Below are 18,203 nucleotides of genomic sequence, written 5' to 3'. Positions count from 1 at the left end.
AACTACTTTACATAAAAAATAATTATTTTACATGGCTTTATTCTGAGAGCTATAACTTTTTTATTTTTCCGGTGATAGAGCTGTGTGGGGGCTTGTTTTTTGTGGGACAAGATGACATTTTCAGTGGTACCATGTTTATTTATATCCGTTTTTTGATCACGTGTTATTCCACTTTCTGTTCGGCGGTATGATGATAAAGCATTGTTTTTTGCCTTTTTCATGGTGTTCACTAAAGGGGTTAACTAGTGTGACAGTTTTATAGGTCAGATCATTACGGACGCGGCAATACCAAATATGTGGACTTTTATTGTTTAGATTTTTTTCCATTCAAATATTTATTTAGTGATAGAATATTGATTTATTATTACTTTTTAAATATTTTTACAATTATTTAATTTTTTTGCTTTATTCTATCTATTACACTTTGTCCCACTATGGGACAATCATTTTTTGCAGGCTAATCGCTTCTATAGCATGCAGATGAAGCAGCAGCTGCATGCTATAGAAGCTATCAGCACTGCACTTACTTCACACTGACCTGAGAGACTACCTCATCATGCATTGCGCATGACAGGAAGTTTCTTAGCTCTGGTAACCGGGATGTCGTCATGATGACATCAGGTTGCCATGGCAGCGATCAGGACCCCGCGTCACACTGCGGAGTCTCCAATCCAAAGGCAGAGGGGCTGTCAGCCCTCTGCTTGCTCCCGAAATGCTGCGATCGTGTTCGATCACAGCATTTCGGGGGTTAAAGTGCCGAGAGCGGTCCATGACTGCTTCTGGCCTTTAGTGCCAGGTGTCAGCTGTGAGAATCAGCTGACACCCGGACGCGATCGGCTGCACACCATCCGTGTGCACAGACGATTGCTCAGGCGTACTATCCCATCCATGGTCATAGGGGCCCAGGGCACATGGACGGAATAGTACGACTGATGTCAGAAAGGGGTTAAATTTAATATAATGTTCTATATTTGATGTACTGATGGCGAAAAGGCATTCTAATATTGTGGATCCAAGGGGTAACGTTACTTATTTGGGGAGAGACATGTCAAGCCTGACATGCCAAGGTAAGGAGACTTAAGCCGCAAAGCTCCTCTGTGAAATCTACAAATTGTCACTTCAGAGAGGAAGAGGACTAGAAATCTAGTGCCACCTATAGGAAGTAGCAATCCTAAAAGTTAATATTTTCCTTTTAACGAGGCTTGTCACATGACTTTGGATAAAAGCCAAATCCAAAATCTCAATTTGCAGACACTGTGTTTCTGGGTGCTGCCTCTCATCAGTGCAAAGTGTGAAACCTGGTTTGGCTGGGTGAGAGGAGTCTGACCGCAATCTAAGTGGTTGGTAGGATTGCTACTTCCTAGGTGGCTAGGATCACTGTGGCTTAAAAGTCTGCTCACTTCCACATGTCAGGCTTGACATGTCACTCTCTGCAAGAAGAGCAACATTACCCCTTGGATCCCGGGCCAGATGCCTCTCTCCCAGCTAAACCAGATCTCACACTTTGCACTGATGAGGGGCAGCACCCTGAAACACAGTGTCTGCAAATTGAGATTTTGTGATTTGGCTTTTACCCTAAGTCAGGTGACAAGGCTCGTTAAAGAGTTGAGATTGACTTTTAGGATTGTTACTTCTTATAGGTGGCGCTAGAGTTCTAGTCCTCTTCCTCTCTGAAGAGACAATTTACAGTATTGTGGATGGCATGGTCAGAGTGAACAGTTGGTGCTGGCAGTATTATACATTTCTATGCCAGTAACACGACATCTAAATTGTTTAACAAGGTAAGCACTCCACAATAAGGTTACCATGAAAGTTCTTAGGCCTGCCTTGGCTATATTTAGCACCTAATCAGAGGGACATCCGCAATAAATAAATAATAAAAAAGAAATTCTTAATATAAAATATGGTATTCTAATCATATGTAGCAACTGAATATCCCAAATGTGCTTCAACAAATAGCCCAAATAATGATAAAAAAAAATAAAATAATTTAACTGGAAATAAAACAATTAAGAAAAAACAAAACATAAGACCTAGATTAAAAAACAGAGATGCGATTAATACAGCAACCTAAAGATTACCGTATATACTGGTCAATATTGTCAATATCCAAAGTCACGCAGAACTGCAAATAACTGAACAATGGACTTAATGGTAAGCAACCAACATAAATATCAGTATATACAACATATACTGACCAATAGAATAATGTCATCTACACCAGCTGTTAGAGACACTGGTCAAATGTAACAGGAATAAATATAAAGAAGGAAGTAAAGAGTAGGGAAGGAATTTTTCTTCATTATGGGGCAAATAGCATCTGCCTCATGGGGTTTTTGCCTTCTCTGGACCAACATGTTAGGCTATAAGTTGAACTTAATGGACTTATGTCTACCTTCAACCTTAAAAACTACGAAACTATAAATATTCAATTAGATCATTTGGACCAATAAGACCTAAAATATCCATGTGCGTAAACAATGCTGTGTCCCCTCCACCTCCAACAAGCGTTTCGCTCACGCTTCTTTATGTGTGGTGAAGTGGAGGTAGAGGCAGAAATAAATATAGCTCAGAGATAAATTGCAAAATGTAATTCAAGAAAAAAATGAGATTTTAGAAATTTAAATGATTTAATGTTGTGTGTGTATATACTTTTACATATATTGTGGTAGGCTTACTCACTCTGCTGCTCTCAGAGGTAGACACAGGAACACTAGGTACTAAAGTCTGTAGATGGTTTGTTGCTTCATAAACCAGAAAGCAAAATAGTAACACAAAGCAGCCTTTTCTGGCACAAGTGAAAATAAACAGTTCTTACAAAAGTCCTTTTCACCATGGCTCCAGCTTAAGGAAAACAACACACTTCAGCTCCCACTGGAGCTCAAGCCTGGAGACTTTCCTTGTCTCCAAACACATAGCTGCAGGAAAACGAAAACAAAAAAAAATGGAGCTGGACATTTGACTCCCCAACCAAACCCTTGAGGTGGAGATATGGCCAGTAGGCATCCTGCCCATCTCTCACATGTACTTACAAAAAAACAAACTCTTGTAATAGCTGAGTAACCCTTCAGACCTAACATGCTGGAGAGAAACTTCTGGGTTTCACATTATGGAAGATAGCAACCTTCGTGACACACACCTTTCCTCACATACAGCACTAGTGAGACGCTGTCACAATACATAAATTATAATATACCGTATATATCTATTTATATAATTGCCTTGCAATGTTTTCATTTCCTATTCTGTCCAGATTTTTCGTAGTACCGCCAGCGGAACACCATCGCACCACACACACACACTCACACACACTCAGACTCACACACTCACGCAGCCTCTTGCATGATACCACCAGCGGAACACCATAGCACAGCACCTGCGCAAATTCCACGCAGGCGCATTGAATCATTCGGCGATCCCAGTGGCAGATGCGCGATATGTCTACAGGCAGAGGAAGCCGGTCACATTAAAGGGGTTTTCCCACAAACAAAAGTTCATTTTAAAAATTGTCTGTCTGACCGTGTACGGAGCATACCACTTCTCCTGGGCAGGGGAGGAAGCAAAAGACAATACTGACATTACAGCAGGGGATCACAGAGGATTCATTTTGTGAGGTCAAATATTTCACTGACTGTTTATAAACAATATTTTACCTCACAAAATGTATCCTCTCCGATCTCCTGCTGTAATGTCAGTATTGTGTTTTGCTTCCTCCCCTGCCCAGAAGCTGTGGTATGTTCTGTACACTGTCAGACACAGGGGTGAGAGAGAAGCTCAAACAGGCCAGCACATTAGGGGAGAACACAGCACAGGAAGGAGAGAGACAGCAGACAAGGGGGATAGCACATGGGGTAGACAGGTCAAAGAAGAAAGCACAGACGGGAGAAGTCAGCACATGGGGAAAGAGAGTGGATAGGTGGGTGAGCACATGGGGGGAGAGATTCTCAATGCTGCAAAGCCTGCCCCCATCGTGACATTACCGCCTCCATATTCTAGCTACATGCCCATGAGGCCATGCTTAATTGTTCATTCTGAAGTATTTAGGGAAAAAAAAGCACACACATTCCTTTTTTTATTCCTCTGAAAAGTATTAGTAAAAGTTAATCAACAAGTTATATGCATCACAAAATGGTGAAAATTACAAGTCACAAATAAAACACAAATAAAACAAGCACTTATACATCCAGGCTGATGGAAAAATAAAAAGTTTAATTCTCTGAATGTAGAAAAAAAAATATTCCTGCAGTACTTAAATCCATCAGGACCAGCCAATTTTGGTACTATTATGCATTTAGGATAAAACATTTTTTTCTATTTATTTCTATTTTTTATATATTTTTTAAATTGTCTCATTGTAAGAGCTTCAATGTAGTCATATGAGGCCTTGAGCAAGATCCAGTAGGCTTCTGTATATGGCATGGCGAAAGCAGAGAGGCAGCATGTGATTTCTATGTAAATCTCCCTGAATGCCGTGGACAATAATGACTACAGCGTTAGAGGGGTTTCATTGCCGGGATCAGTGCTCGTTTCGGTCCCAGCAGTGGGAACTTTACTTGTTTATTACAAATATTTGCCAACTTTTGAAAGCTGTATTTAAAGGAGACTAAGGATGTGTTCACACTAGGTTTTTAGAGCAGTAACTTCCAACTCTCTAATCAAAACTTGTACTTTTTGAACGCCTCATGGTTTTCTGTTATACTGTTGCTCTTGGTTTGGTAATTACTCCCCACCAGGACATACAGTACATGTATGAACCGGTGCACAAAGAGGTGAACGACAAAATAGGTTCAGTCCTTAAGAGGTTTTCTATGTAAATGAAACATTATCCACATTTTTAAACATATGTTGGGTAGACTTAGGGTGGTTTTACACTTACCGCATTTTTTGCGGTCCGTTATTGCGGCCCATTTTTGCAGGCCTTATCGTCGCATTTTTTGTGGTGTACCACAATAACGGGCCTCAAAAAATGCTTGGAAATAGTGTTGGAGAAAGAAAAAAAATGGCGTTCCGCAAAACCGAAAGTGACGGCGCGCTGCAAAAAAAAATTTCGGTTTGTTTTTGCTGCCCCATTGATTTAAATGGGCGCCGTGTCCGTACGCCATGAAAAATATCGAGCAAGCTCTATATTTTTTCACAGCCGTATATATGGCCCTCACAGCCGCACGGCACACAGCGCACCATTGAATTTATGCGGGCCAATTTTGCCGCCTCATAGAAAGCAATTGGGGCCGTAAAATCGGCCAGCAAAAATAAGGTAAGTGTAAATCCACCCTTATTAAATGAGTTTTTCAGGCTGTGCATAAATTTCTCATATTACCAATATTATCTTATACTACTACCCTTCCAAGATCAGCATCTGCTAGATCCTCCTTTTGGCTAATCAGGTGATTTAGCTGAGCTGTCAATCATTGGAGCAGATCAGCAGACCAGATAAGTGATAGTAATACTATCCTTGTGTGCACTTGTGGATTTCTATTCTGTGTTATTACTCAGCTTGGTTCCTGAGATAACTGGCAAAGATGTCAGGCAGTCCAAGGGTCAAACTTGCTTCATGGGTATTCAGCGATTAATCAGAAGAATAGTCAGGAATCCTGACTATTCTTCTGATTAATCATCGACTACCCATGAAACAAGTTTGACCCTTGGACTGTTCGACATTTCTTTGGGTGAAATAGCAAGAATGAGATAATAAAACTTAACTTTTACTAGTAAGTTCATAAAAAGAAGTTCAAGACCTCTATAAAATTATGTACAAATAGTGATACCAACACATAAATACAATTAACATGCAAGTACTGGAATTGGCTAAAAGTCAGATATACAGTAGAGGTTGCAGAAAGAGAGGAACAATCTCACCAAATATTACGTTTTCTCAGGGTTTTCTCTCCTCCTTCGTCTGCGACCTCCAGAGGGGGTCCCGATATTATCCCCTTCAGTCCCTGTTATTAGTCTGATCCTGGCACCCCGAGACTCCTACTCATACAAGGGCAAGCCATAGCTAGCCCTGTGCACTAGCCAGCCCTGGACTGATCAACTCATCTTCACTGTCCTATCAAGGGAATAGAAGAATCCAGGATATCTATAAACAGAAAGATAGTGAGGAAACAGCTAACCTAAATGAGTTCAAGTGTCCAGGTCCAGATGAATTACACCCCAGAGTACTGATGGAGATAGCTAAAGAAATTTTTGAACCACTCTCCATAATCTTTGAAAAGTCTTGGAGAACAGGAGAAGTCCCGGAAGACTGGAGAAGAGCAAATGTTGTTCCTATTTTCAAAAAGGGCAAGAAAGTGGACCCAGGGAACTATAGGCCAGTGAGTGACTTCTATACCAGGAAAGATCTTTGAACAAATTATTAAAAAACATGTATGTAAGTAACTGGATAAGAAATAAGTGATTAAACAGAGTCAGCATGGGTTTGGACCTAATAAGTCATGTCAGACTAACTTAATTTCCTTCTATGACAGAATCACTGACTGGGTGGATCAGGGAAATGCTGTAGATATAGTATATCTTGACTTCAGCAAAGCATTTGACAAAGTATCTCACACAATCCTTATAAAAAATGACTAAGTATGGAATGGATAAGGCAACTGTTAGGTGGATTCATAACTGGCTTAGTGATCGGACCCAAAAGAGTGGTCGTAAATGGATGCACATCCAGTTGGAAGAATGCCTCAAGTGGGGTACCACAGGGCTCTGTTCTGGGCCCTGTATTGTTCAACATCTTTATCAATGATTTAGATGAAGGAATTGAGGGTAAACTGATTAAATTTTCTGACGACACAAAGCTAGGAGGGATAGCGAATACTAGAGAATATAGAGATGATTAAAAAGATGTAAATAAACTGAAGCAGTGGGCAGCAACTAACAGAATGGTTTTAACAGGGTAAAATGCAAAGTACTACATCTGGGCAATAAAAATGATAAAGCATATACAGAATGGGAGGAATAAAGCTAAGCAACAGCATATGTGAAAAAGATTTGGGTATACTAATAGATCATAGACTGAACATGAGTCAACAGTGTGATGCAGCAGCAAAAAAGGCAAATACAATTCTAGGATGTATTAACAGAAACGTACAGTCTAGATCACGTGAAGTCATTATTGCCCTCTACTCTTTTTGGTCAGACCTCATCTGGAATACTGTGTCCAGTTTTGGGCACCACATTTTAAAAAAAGACATGAACAAACTGGAGCAAGTTCAGAGAAGAGCGACCACAATAGTGACCGGTCTGCAAACCATGTCTGATGAGGAACGGTTGCAGGATTTGGGAATGTTTAGCTTGCAAAAGAGAAGATTGAGAGGAGACTTAATAGCGGTCTACAAATATCTGAAGGGCTGTCACATTGTAGAAGGATCATCTTTATTCTCATTTGCACAAGGAAAGACTAGTACCAATGGGATGAAACTCAATGGGAGGAGACACAGATTAGATATTAGAAAAAACATTTTGACAGTTAGGGTGATCAAAGCGTGGAACAGTCTGCCACGAGAGGTGGTGAGTTCTCTTTCAATAGAAGTCTTCAAACAAAGGTTGGACAGACATCTGTCTGGGATGATTTAGTGAATCCTTCTTTGAGCAAGGGGTTGGACCAGATGGCCCCTTCCAACTGTACCATTCTATGATTCTATGACCCTGTGTACCTCCCGACGTGTTTTCTCAACAGCTTGATTCATCAGGGGAATGGCACATGTAGGCCCTATCAGCACTAACTGGGCATCATATCCCTCCAGCCAGGGATATCAAGTAGGCAATGCCTACAGATGAAGGAGGAGAGAAAGCCCTGAGAAAACGCAATACCCGGTGAGATTGTTCCTCTCTTTCTGCAATCTCAACTGTATACCTGACATATAGCCAATTTTTGTATTTGCATGTTAATTGTATTTGTGTGTTGGTACCATTGTTTGCACATAATTTTATAGAGGTCTTGACCCTCTTTTTATGAACTTTCTAGTAAAAGTTACATTTTATTACCACACTCTTGCCATTTCCCTGAATTTATTGCGGAATAATTGGTGGTGGGGGAATATACACTGCTCAAAAAATATAAAGGGAACACTTAAACAACAGAATATAACTCCAAGTAAATCAAACTTCTGCAAAAATCAAACTGTCCACTAAGGAAGCAACACTGATTGACAATCAATTTCACATGCTGTTGTGCAAATGGAAGAGACAACAGGTGGAAATTATTGGCAATTACCAAAACACCCTCAATAAAGGAGTGGTTCTGCAGGTGGGGACCACAAACCACATCTCAGTACCAACGCTTTCTGGCTTATGTTTTGATCACTTTTGAATGTTGGTTGTGCTTTCACACTGGTGGTAGCATGAAATGGACTACAACCCACACAAGTGGCCCAGGTAGTGCAGCTCATCCAGGATGGCACATCAACACGAGCTGTGGCAAGAAGTTTTGCTGTATCAGCGTAGTGTCCAGAGACTGGAGGCACTACTAGGAGACAGGCCAGTACCCCAGGAGGGGGCCATAGGAGGGCAACAACCCAGCAGCAGGACCGCTACCTCTGCCTTTGTGCAAGGAGGAACAGGAGGAGCACTGCCAGAGCCCTGCAAAATGACCTCCAGCAGGCCACAAATATGCATGTGTCTGCACATACGGTTAGAAACCAACTCCATGAGGATGGTCTGAGGGCCTGACGTCCACAGATGGGGGTTGTGCTCACAGCCCAACACCATGCAGGACACTTGGCATTTGCCACAGAACACCAGAATTGGCAAATTCACCAATGGCGCCCTGTGCTCTTTACAGATGAAAGCAGGTTTATACTGAGCACATGTGACAGAAGTGACAGAGTCTGAAGGCGCAGTGGAGAGCAATCTGCTGCCTGCAACATCTTTCAGCATGACCAGTTTGGCAGTGGGTCAGTAATGGTGTGGGGTGGCATTTCTTTGGAGGGCCGCACAGCCCTCCATATGCTCACCAGAGGTAGCCTGACTGCCATTAGGTACTGAGATCCACAGACCCCTTGTGAGACCATATGCTGATGCGGTTGGCCATGGATTCCTCCTAATGCAGGACAATGCCAGACCTCATGTGGCTGGAGTGTGTCAGCAATTCTTGCAAGATGAAGGCATTGAAGATATGGACTGGCCCACCCTTTCCCCAGACCTGAATCCGATTGAGCACATCTGGGACATCATGTCTCGCTCCATCCACCGTCACGTTGCACCACAGACTGTCCAGGAGTTGTTGGATGCTTTAGTCCAGGTCTGGGAGGAGATCCCTCAGGAGACCATCCACCGCCTCATCAGAAGCATGCCCAGGCGTTGTACAGTAGGGAGGTCATACAGGCACGTGGAGGCCACCACACTACTGAGTATCTTTTCCTTGTCATGAGGCATTTCCACTGAAGTTGGATCAGCCTGTAATTTGATTTTCCACTTTGATTTTGAGTATTAGGCCGGGGTCACACTAACCGACGCAAAATACGGTCCGTATTTTACATGCTTAATACAGAGAAATGTCCCGTAAATCGTGCTCCGTATGTCAGCCGTAATCAAGGTGTGGTCGCGTATTTTGCGCATGTAAGCATCTGTACGTAATCCGGATGGCATCCGTAAGGCGAGATTTTCTCTCCAACTTGCAAAATGGACATTTAACGGTTTTGAGGCCTGCAAACTATTTAAATCATTAGCCTACACCCTATTTATTGGCTCTGTAACAGGTGCCTGCCTCCATTCTGTCCATTTTTGACCTTGCCTTGACTAGGTGTGTTGGTGTTGTATGGCCAACATGACGGACAGTCTGAGTTTCAACACAAATGAGCAGGTTCTCTTCCACTGGCTTTTGTCACGCCGCTTTCATCAGACATACCCAGTGATAGTGGATCCGCGGAGGAGGCGACGCATGTGGGTCCATCCACTTTCGAGGCAACGACTCACAAGAGGTAATTTCCACCGGCTCTTTTCTTCTCAGCAGGATCATCCGGAAAATTTTTTTCAATACTGTCGCATGAGCCTTGCAACATTTGATCTACTTTTGGAGACAGTGCGCCCTAGGATAACTTTTCAGGACACAAGAATACGCAAAGCTATATTTACAGAGAAGCAACTTCTACTCACATTACGGTATGTACTACACAACCACATTCTCTATGTTCATGATGTGTGGCCCAAAGTATGTGTATTTTCTTATTTGTGCTCTTTTTTTGGCCTGATCTTAGTCCACATATATTTAAACTTATAGACCAGACTGTTATGTGTAATATGTACTGAATATCACGTAGTCATTATGCTTAAAAAAATATGTGTGTTAGTAGATCTGAAAAAAGAAAATGTTTGGTATATATGTAGCTGTTGTTTTTCTCATTTTTGGATTCAAAATGTTACATTTCTGTTGTTCTCCAGCTTCCTGTCCACTGGCCTGTTTTATGCCGCCCTCCACCATGAGTTTCTCATTGGAAGATCTACCATTTCTGGCATTGTCAGGTCGACATGTAGTGAAATCTGGTCAAGACTACATCAACTCGTCATGCCCGAGCCCAGGATGGAAGACTGGTTGAAGATCTCAAGGGACTTTGAGGAGGAATGCCAGTTTCCAAATTGCATTGGGGCCCTTCATGGGAAACATATCCGGGTGCGTAAGCCGCCGAACTCTGGCTCCCAATTCTTCAATTATAAGCAATACTTTTCTGTTGTATTGTTGGCTCTGGCCGACCCTCAATACAAGTTTATAATTGTCGACATTGGGGTCTATGGAAGGACGGGAAACTCAAGAGTCTTCAATACTTCCATTATGGGTCGGCAGCTACGCACCAACCAGTTGGATCTACCCCCACCACACCAGCTACCAAGCTCGACTCAAGAATCAGTTCTTGTGGCAGATGAGGTGTTTCAGTTAACGAGCAATGTAATGAGGCCATATCCCTAGCTCAACCTGGACCACCGGCACAGAATTTTTAACTTGTGCCTATCACGTGCTCGGCGACTGGTGGAGTGTTCCTTTGGCATTCTTTGTGCCAAATGGCGGGTCCTCCAGTCTTCCATTCAGCTGAGTGAACAAAATGTGATTGAAGTTATAAAAGCATGTGTCGTTCTTCATAACTTCACCAGGATACATGATTGTTCATCCTCTGCTGGTGTTGTGCGTGAGTCGGACAATGTGCGCAGGGTGAGACCACATATCAACCCTCAACGTAGACCGCTCTCTGGTCTCAAAGTGCGTGACATTTTCACAAATTATTTTATGTCACCTGAGGGGGAAACTTCTTGGCAAGAGCATGCTGTGTCTATGTTATAATTTTTTTTGTCTGTGTAAATATATATATTTCAATTCCTTATCTTTCTCTCACTCTGTAATTGCCTTGGTAAGCGTATGTTAGTATGTCGTGAACTTTTTGCATAATTGAGACAGAGACATAAAATTGTGTTGACAAATTTTTACTTTTGCCATTTTTTTTTTGGTTTTCAAACCATATTATTGCCATCTGGTAAATGTGTCAATGGCACAAAGTGCCCTTTTTACAGATTAGAAAAGTTACAAACAACACATTTGCAGAAAAAAAAAACTAAAAATAAAAAAATTGCAAAAACAATATTCCAACATTACAAATGGTGGTAGGTCGGGCGTAGGTCACCCTGTGTGGGGGCATACTGTTGACCATGATGTTGGGAGTGTACTGCCTCCTGTGATTGTGGTGGGTACTGGGCAGACTGATAATGGAGAGGGGCCTCCTGTTGGGGCTGTTAGGCCTGTGGCTCATACCCCCCAAAATAGCAATGTCGTCCCCAACCAGGTTGGGACCAGCCTCCAACACTGGGTGGGAACAAGTGGCCATATTGGTGAGGTTGGATAGAGGCCAACATATGTGGCTGCTGTGGGCAAGGTTGGGAAGGGGGAGGAAGGGGGTGAGGTGTAGGCCCACGTGTTGGAGGATCCTCAGAGCCTGATTGAGCAAGCATGTATGTCTGTGGTCTAAGGCGCATCAGATTCCTTGGGGAAAGCTTCCACCTCTCCAGATATTCAAATAACTCATATGGGGTATTGGGGGGTGTGCTTGCATCAAGCAGGATCTGAAAACATCCTCGAATACGTAGCCTCTCTTCACAGGGAAGGGACCGAAGATAACGGGCCAGGCTGCGTGAGTACGCCTCCTCCCCATCATCATTATTCACTCTAGCAAGATAGTTGAGTACCCCTGTGTCGGCTATCTTGGGCAGGGATCTGGCGCCTTCTTCTTCCTCGCTGGGATGGTCCAGCAGGCTGTGGGGAGCCCTGTAGCTGGGCAGTTGGGCTGCTGCTGATGTTGCCCTGATCATCCTGTATGGAGGATGGTGCTGCAGCAGACGGTCCTATTTGTGGATGTGGTCCTGTTGGTGGGGTTTGTGGTGCAGGTCCACATGCAAGGGCAGGCACAGGGTGATCAGGAGATGAAACTTGACCCATGCTTCTTGGAGGGGGAGAAGATGGGCCAGCCACCTCTTCCCCTCCAGGCACAGGATTGATGATGGGCTCTGTATCTGACCCAGTTTCCCTTTCCATAAGGTTAGACTGAGTTCTGTTATGAAATATAAAATAGCCAAAACAAGAAACATTAGTTTTGGCCCTGTAAAGTATCTGTGTAATGTGGTGTGAGGTATCTACTTACGGTCTCAGATCCAGAATTGGAGCGAGGAAGGAGAGGCGATCATAATACACATATTTTCTCTTTGTGTGGCCCGCATCACCACTCCTGGCCCACTGCTGGTCGCGGATGCTGCACCAGCGTCTCATCACATCTTCAACTGCAGTGTGACAGGAAATATTCTAAATTTCACATATTTGCTAAATAAAATTTTCAAAAAGTAGCATAGTCATGTGACCTTTTAGGGTGTGCTTTCTATCCAGGGTGGCATATATAATTGGGGCAACCAGACCAGATACACAGGGTCACAATAGCTCAGGGGTCAAGTAACTACTCTTAAATTGTTTGCCTAGGAGGATGAGGAGCTTGTGGACAGGGACCAATTATGTCAGGGTAAAACAATGGGTCAAATAAAAATCTACAGGTCTCAAGAGGCAAAAAGGCCAAGCACAGGAAGGAAGGGGGGGCCTTATTCCAAAAGCCTTTTTTGATGTGAGGTAATTTTCAACCCTTTTTTGGTTGTACTTAATCATTTGCTGCTGCTGCTCCTCACGTGGCTGATCACCAAAATCGTGGAACATCTGGCGACATATGCGCCTCCATCCAGCCTCCTTTCTTGCCCAGTTGGCATAATGGGCATCACGTTGGTCCCAGATTTCCGGGCGCTCCTGCTCTAGTACAATCAGCATCTCCACATTCAGGTAGTAGAGTGCCATGATGCTGCAGGACTCCGTGGAGGCGTACTTCCTGGATGTCTGGAGCCCTTTTTGAGCTAATTAGCATGTCTAAGCTTACTGATTATTGGTTGGCCCATTTCCTTTCACCTGCCAAAGTCCTGCGTATTTCTCGCAAGTCACACATCTGGTCCATGTGTAATGCATTGTTTTTGCGCACCCATAGATTTGCATTGGCGTACTATGGGCGTAGTACGCTGACAATCGCAGCATGCCGCGATTGGCACGGACTGTAAAATATGGGCGAGAAATATACGGCTCATGGGAGCAACCCCATAGAGAATCATTGGACTGTGTGCAATGCGTGGTCTTTACGCCTCTCGCTTGTTCGTATTTCTCTCTAGTGTGACCCCAGCCTTATTCCAAATCCAGACCTCCATGGGATATTCATTTTGATTTACACTGATAATTGTTATGTTTTATTGTTCTCAACACATTCCACTATGCAATGAATAAAAATTTACAACTGGAATATTTCATTCAGAGATACAGTGGGGCAAAAAAGTATTTAGTCAGTCAGCAATAGTGCAAGTTCCACCACTTAAAAAGATGAGAGGCGTCTGTAATTTACATCATAGGTAGACCTCAACTATGGGAAACAAACTGAGAAAAAAAAAATCCAGAAAATCACATTGTCTGTTTTTTTTTCATTTTATTTGCATATTAAGGTGGCAAATAAGTATTTGGTCAGAAACAAAATTTCATCTCAATACTTTGTGATATATCCTTTGTTGGCAATGACAGAGGTCAAACGTTTTCTGTAAGTCTTCACAAGGTTGCCACACACTGTTGTTGGTATGTTGGCCCATTCCTCCATGCAGATCTCCTCTAGAGCAGTGATGTTTTTGGCTTTTTGCTTGGCAACATGGACTTTCAACTCCCTCCAAAGGTTTTCTATAGGGTTGAGATCTGGAGACTGGCTAGGCCACTCCAGGACCTTGAAATGCTTCTTACGAAGCCACTCCTTCGTTGCCCTGGCGGTGTGCTTTGGATCATTGTCATGTTGAAAGACCCAGCCACATTTCATCTTCAATGCCCTTGCTGATGGAAGGAGGTTTGCACTCAAAATCTCACGATACATGGCCCCATTCATTCTTTCATGTACCCGGATCAGTCGTCCTGGCCCCTTTGCAGAGAAACAGCCCCAAAGCATGATGTTTCCACCACCATGCTTTACAGTAGGTATGGTGTTTGATGGATGCAACTCAGTATTCTTTTTCCTCCAAACACAACAAGTTGTGTTTCTACCAAACAGTTCCAGTTTGGTTTCATCAGACCATAGGACATTCTCCCAAAACTCCTCTGGATCATCCAAATGCTCTCTAGCAAACATCAGACGGGCCCGGACATGTACAGGCTTAAGCAGTGGGACACGTCTGGTACTGCAGGATCTGAGTCCATGGTGGCATAGTGTGTTACTTATGGTAGGCCTTGTTACATTGGTCCCAGCTCTCTGCAGTTCATTCACTAGGTCCCCCCGCGTGGTTCTGGGATTTTTGCTCACCGTTCTTGTGATCATTCTGACCCCACGGGGTGGGATTTTGCGTGGCGCAGCAGATCGAGGGAGATTATCAGTGGTCTTGTATGTCTTCCATTTTCTAATTATTGCTCCCACAGTTGATTTCTTCACTCCAAGCTGGTTGGCTATTGCAGATTCAGTCTTCCCAGCCTGGTGCAGGGCTACAATTTTGTTTCTGGTGTCCTTTGACAGCTCTTTGGTCTTCAACATAGTGGAGTTTGGAGTCAGACTGTTTGAGGGTGTGCACAGGTGTCTTTTTATACTGATAACAAGTTTAAACAGGTGCCATTACTACAGGTAATGAGTGGAGGAAAGAGGAGACTCTTAAAGAAGAAGTTACAGGTCTGTGAGAGCCAGAAATCTTGATTGCTTGTTTCTGACCAAATACTTATTTTCCACCATAATATGCAAATAAAATGAAAAAAAAAAAAACAGACAATGTGATTTTCTGGATTTTTTTTTCTCAGTTTGTCTCCCATAGTTGAGGTCTACCTATGATGTAAATTACAGACGCCTCTCATCTTTTTAAGTGGTGGAACTTGCACTATTGCTGACTGACTAAATACTTTTTTGCCCCACTGTATCTAGGATGTGGTATTTTAGAGTTCCCTTTATTTTTTTTTTAAGCAGTGTATATATTTTTTTTTTGTGTTATTTTTTTTGAGCAGTGTACAGATAAATCTCTCTCCCCCTTCTTTCATGTTTTTTTGTACTAACAGCTCTTAGCCAGTTATCTCCACTTAATCTGGTGGATGACCCATGACTCTTTGGATCGAATCTGATTTTGTCCTTGCTCCCATCTCTCCAATTCCAACCTAGCTTGCTTTTTTTTTTATCTCTGGTTTGATCCATTGGTCAGTAGTTTTGTGTGGACACTACCCAAGGATAATGAAAGAAGAAGTGATCCAGCTAACACATAACCTGTTATGATTAAGGGCGTCTAGCCAGAAACGCGTAAACAACGTTCTGTTGTTTGAACAGCATTCAATAAATCACCAGAGCACTCAGCTGGATCGCTTCTTCTTTCATTATTGCTGTGCGGCCAGGGCAGGGCCGGATCCGAGTCTGAGGTGCGGTGAGGTCAGACGTGGGTGAGCTGGACTTCTATACAAATTACTACCCAAGGATTCCTGCAGTAAAGGCTAAAGGCCCAGTTACACACAGCGATATCGCTGATTTTGTGATACATCAGCGATCTCTCCAGCGATATCGCGGTTTGTGACATCCAGCAGCGACCGCCCCCCCGTGCTGGATTGTCCTGGGCCGTTTTTTCATCGCTGGTCTCCCGCTGCCAGAGGTGCTGCACGCTGGTATACAACGTAAACATCGGATTTCTAAGAACCGCGCTGCTCTTAGAAACCCGATGTGTACCTTGGAAACCAGTGTCATGCTGGTATCCAACGTAAACATCAGGTTTCTAAGAGCAGCGGCTCTTAGATACCTGATGTTTACGTTGGATTCCAGCTTACTCGCTGGTCCTGATCGCTGGAGGGGCTGTCTATGTGACAGCTCACCAGCGATCAGCCTAACGATGTCCCAGCGATCCCATCCATGTCGGATCGTTGGTGGGATCGCTGGGACATTGTTATGTGTAACGGGGCCTTAAGTGTACTAAAAGGATGAAAAACAGGAATCCTACTACTACTAACTAGAGTTACTTGAGCCATGTCTGACCATGGATGTCTCCAAGTTATATAGTCCAGTCTCAGCAATGCTCTGTGAGCTCAACCGCCTGGGCTCCAGACTACCTTGGAGCAAAGTACCAGAGATTTTCCCTGCTACTGATGACTTATTTAGCTCTCCTAACATTTCCTAGGCAGCCCTTACATCATGCAGATTGGCGGAGATACCAGAAGTTGGGTCACAACCAGTCAGTTATTAAACTACAACAAAACCCACCCTCGTGATGAGCTTTTTGTTATATACTTTTCCAGCCCGTTACGGATAATAACCATTCTGATATTCCTTTTGCTGTTTTTTTAGTATATTTATTTGCTGTGTCGCGTTGGTTTGCCATATTGTTTGCAGTGCCCTTGAATTGTTTACTGAATCACTGCATGGCATGTGAATCCCAAAGGCAATAACTCACTTTAATGTATTAAGACAGAATTTGCTGAATTAATTCAACATAAAGCCATATTCTCCTACTTTGACCCTCAGGTCTGGGGGAGCAAGATCATGTGTGACCAGTTCCTGGGTCAAGTGCTTCTGGCGGCATCGCCGAATGACTCAGTAGAAGAGCAGAGTCTCCAACTGCACAACAAGGATGGGCAAGCAGTGCAGCAGATGCCAGGCCGGATAAATGTCAAGATTGTCTCCTCTAATGACCTGCTTGAACTGTGAATAGAGTCTCCCAGATACAGACAGGGCTGCGAGCTAAAGACTGTCTGACATGCCTGAGCAGATGACGTCTTCTCTGTTCACATGCACATACCCTGATGATTTGTATTGAAGTCGAGAACATCCAGTATTTCAAGTCATCTGGCAAAACCATAGAAATGTACTACATTTCTTATTCTCAAGCATCAAATCTTATACATACAAGCAATCCTGAGATACTGATGGCAGATAGAGGCCTCTATAGTTTCACATACTTAGCCAGTATACATTATTACTTATCTATTTTGGAGCAATTGTTCATAAAGAGTAAATAGCCATTCTCAATATTAGCTTGAAGCCACATCACATCATGAAGGTGACCTATGGAGAATGGTGAACTAAGGCTTCAGGTCCTGTACTCCACTCATTTTCAAGCTCTCCAATGACAGATCCTGAAGTTGGACCAGTGGCTTTAAATTGTGAAAGCCGACTAAATATAAAATATGTATATTAGCACTATGAGACCATTTAGACAAAATATGGAATAGTTTCAGGGAATTTACAAGAACACAATAAAATATGGTGTTTGGTTATAAATCTGGCTTTGAGGAAGAATATCTTTTGGCTAACTTGCTGTTACCTGCCTGTTGTCAAGTGTTATCCTTTGAGTATGGAGCTGGCAAGCAAGCCTATGGACAACAAGTATAATGCATGCTTAGAAATAGAGGAAATGGAAGACCCAGAAATGGAAGATCCAGCACCTATAGTGCTGAAAGGATACTGGTAAAGAAGAACCTCCAATTCAAAAAGAATAGTTACAGAGAATGAGCATCAGGACATAATAGGCTTAAGTGGACCAGAAGCAGTTTTAACTTTTAAATGAATAGATGTAGTTTGTAGAGTATTAGGGTTAAATTCATGAAAACACCTCAATATAACACTTTCATTGGTTTGTCACAGAACATTGAAACAGGACCTGATCTGACAACATAAGGCTATGTGCAACCGTGCGGAATTGCCGCGGAAATTTCCGTGGGAATT

The 18,203-nt window shown here is 42.9% G+C and overlaps 1 protein-coding gene across 1 annotated transcript in view; it reads left to right on the top strand.

Annotated features, from left to right (window-relative positions):
* CAPN6 (calpain 6) overlaps window positions 1–17,758 on the top strand; it is a 209,345-nt gene extending 191,587 nt beyond the window's left edge. Inside the window, exon 13 of the mRNA XM_073547659.1 lies at window positions 17,004–17,758. Coding sequence (XP_073403760.1) covers window positions 17,004–17,186 — 183 coding nt within the window. The 3' untranslated portion in view covers window positions 17,187–17,758. The remainder of the gene's footprint in view (window positions 1–17,003) is intronic.
* Window positions 17,759–18,203: the final 445 nt, after the last annotated feature.

This window comes from Dendrobates tinctorius, unplaced genomic scaffold (assembly GCF_039654945.1).
Source record: "Dendrobates tinctorius isolate UK_male_01 unplaced genomic scaffold, ASM3965494v1 ptg000154l, whole genome shotgun sequence".
In the NCBI taxonomy this organism is placed as follows: Eukaryota; Metazoa; Chordata; class Amphibia; order Anura; family Dendrobatidae; genus Dendrobates; species Dendrobates tinctorius.
The sequence above is the reverse complement of the archived record's forward strand: the minus strand, read 5'-3'. Positions and strand labels throughout refer to the sequence as shown.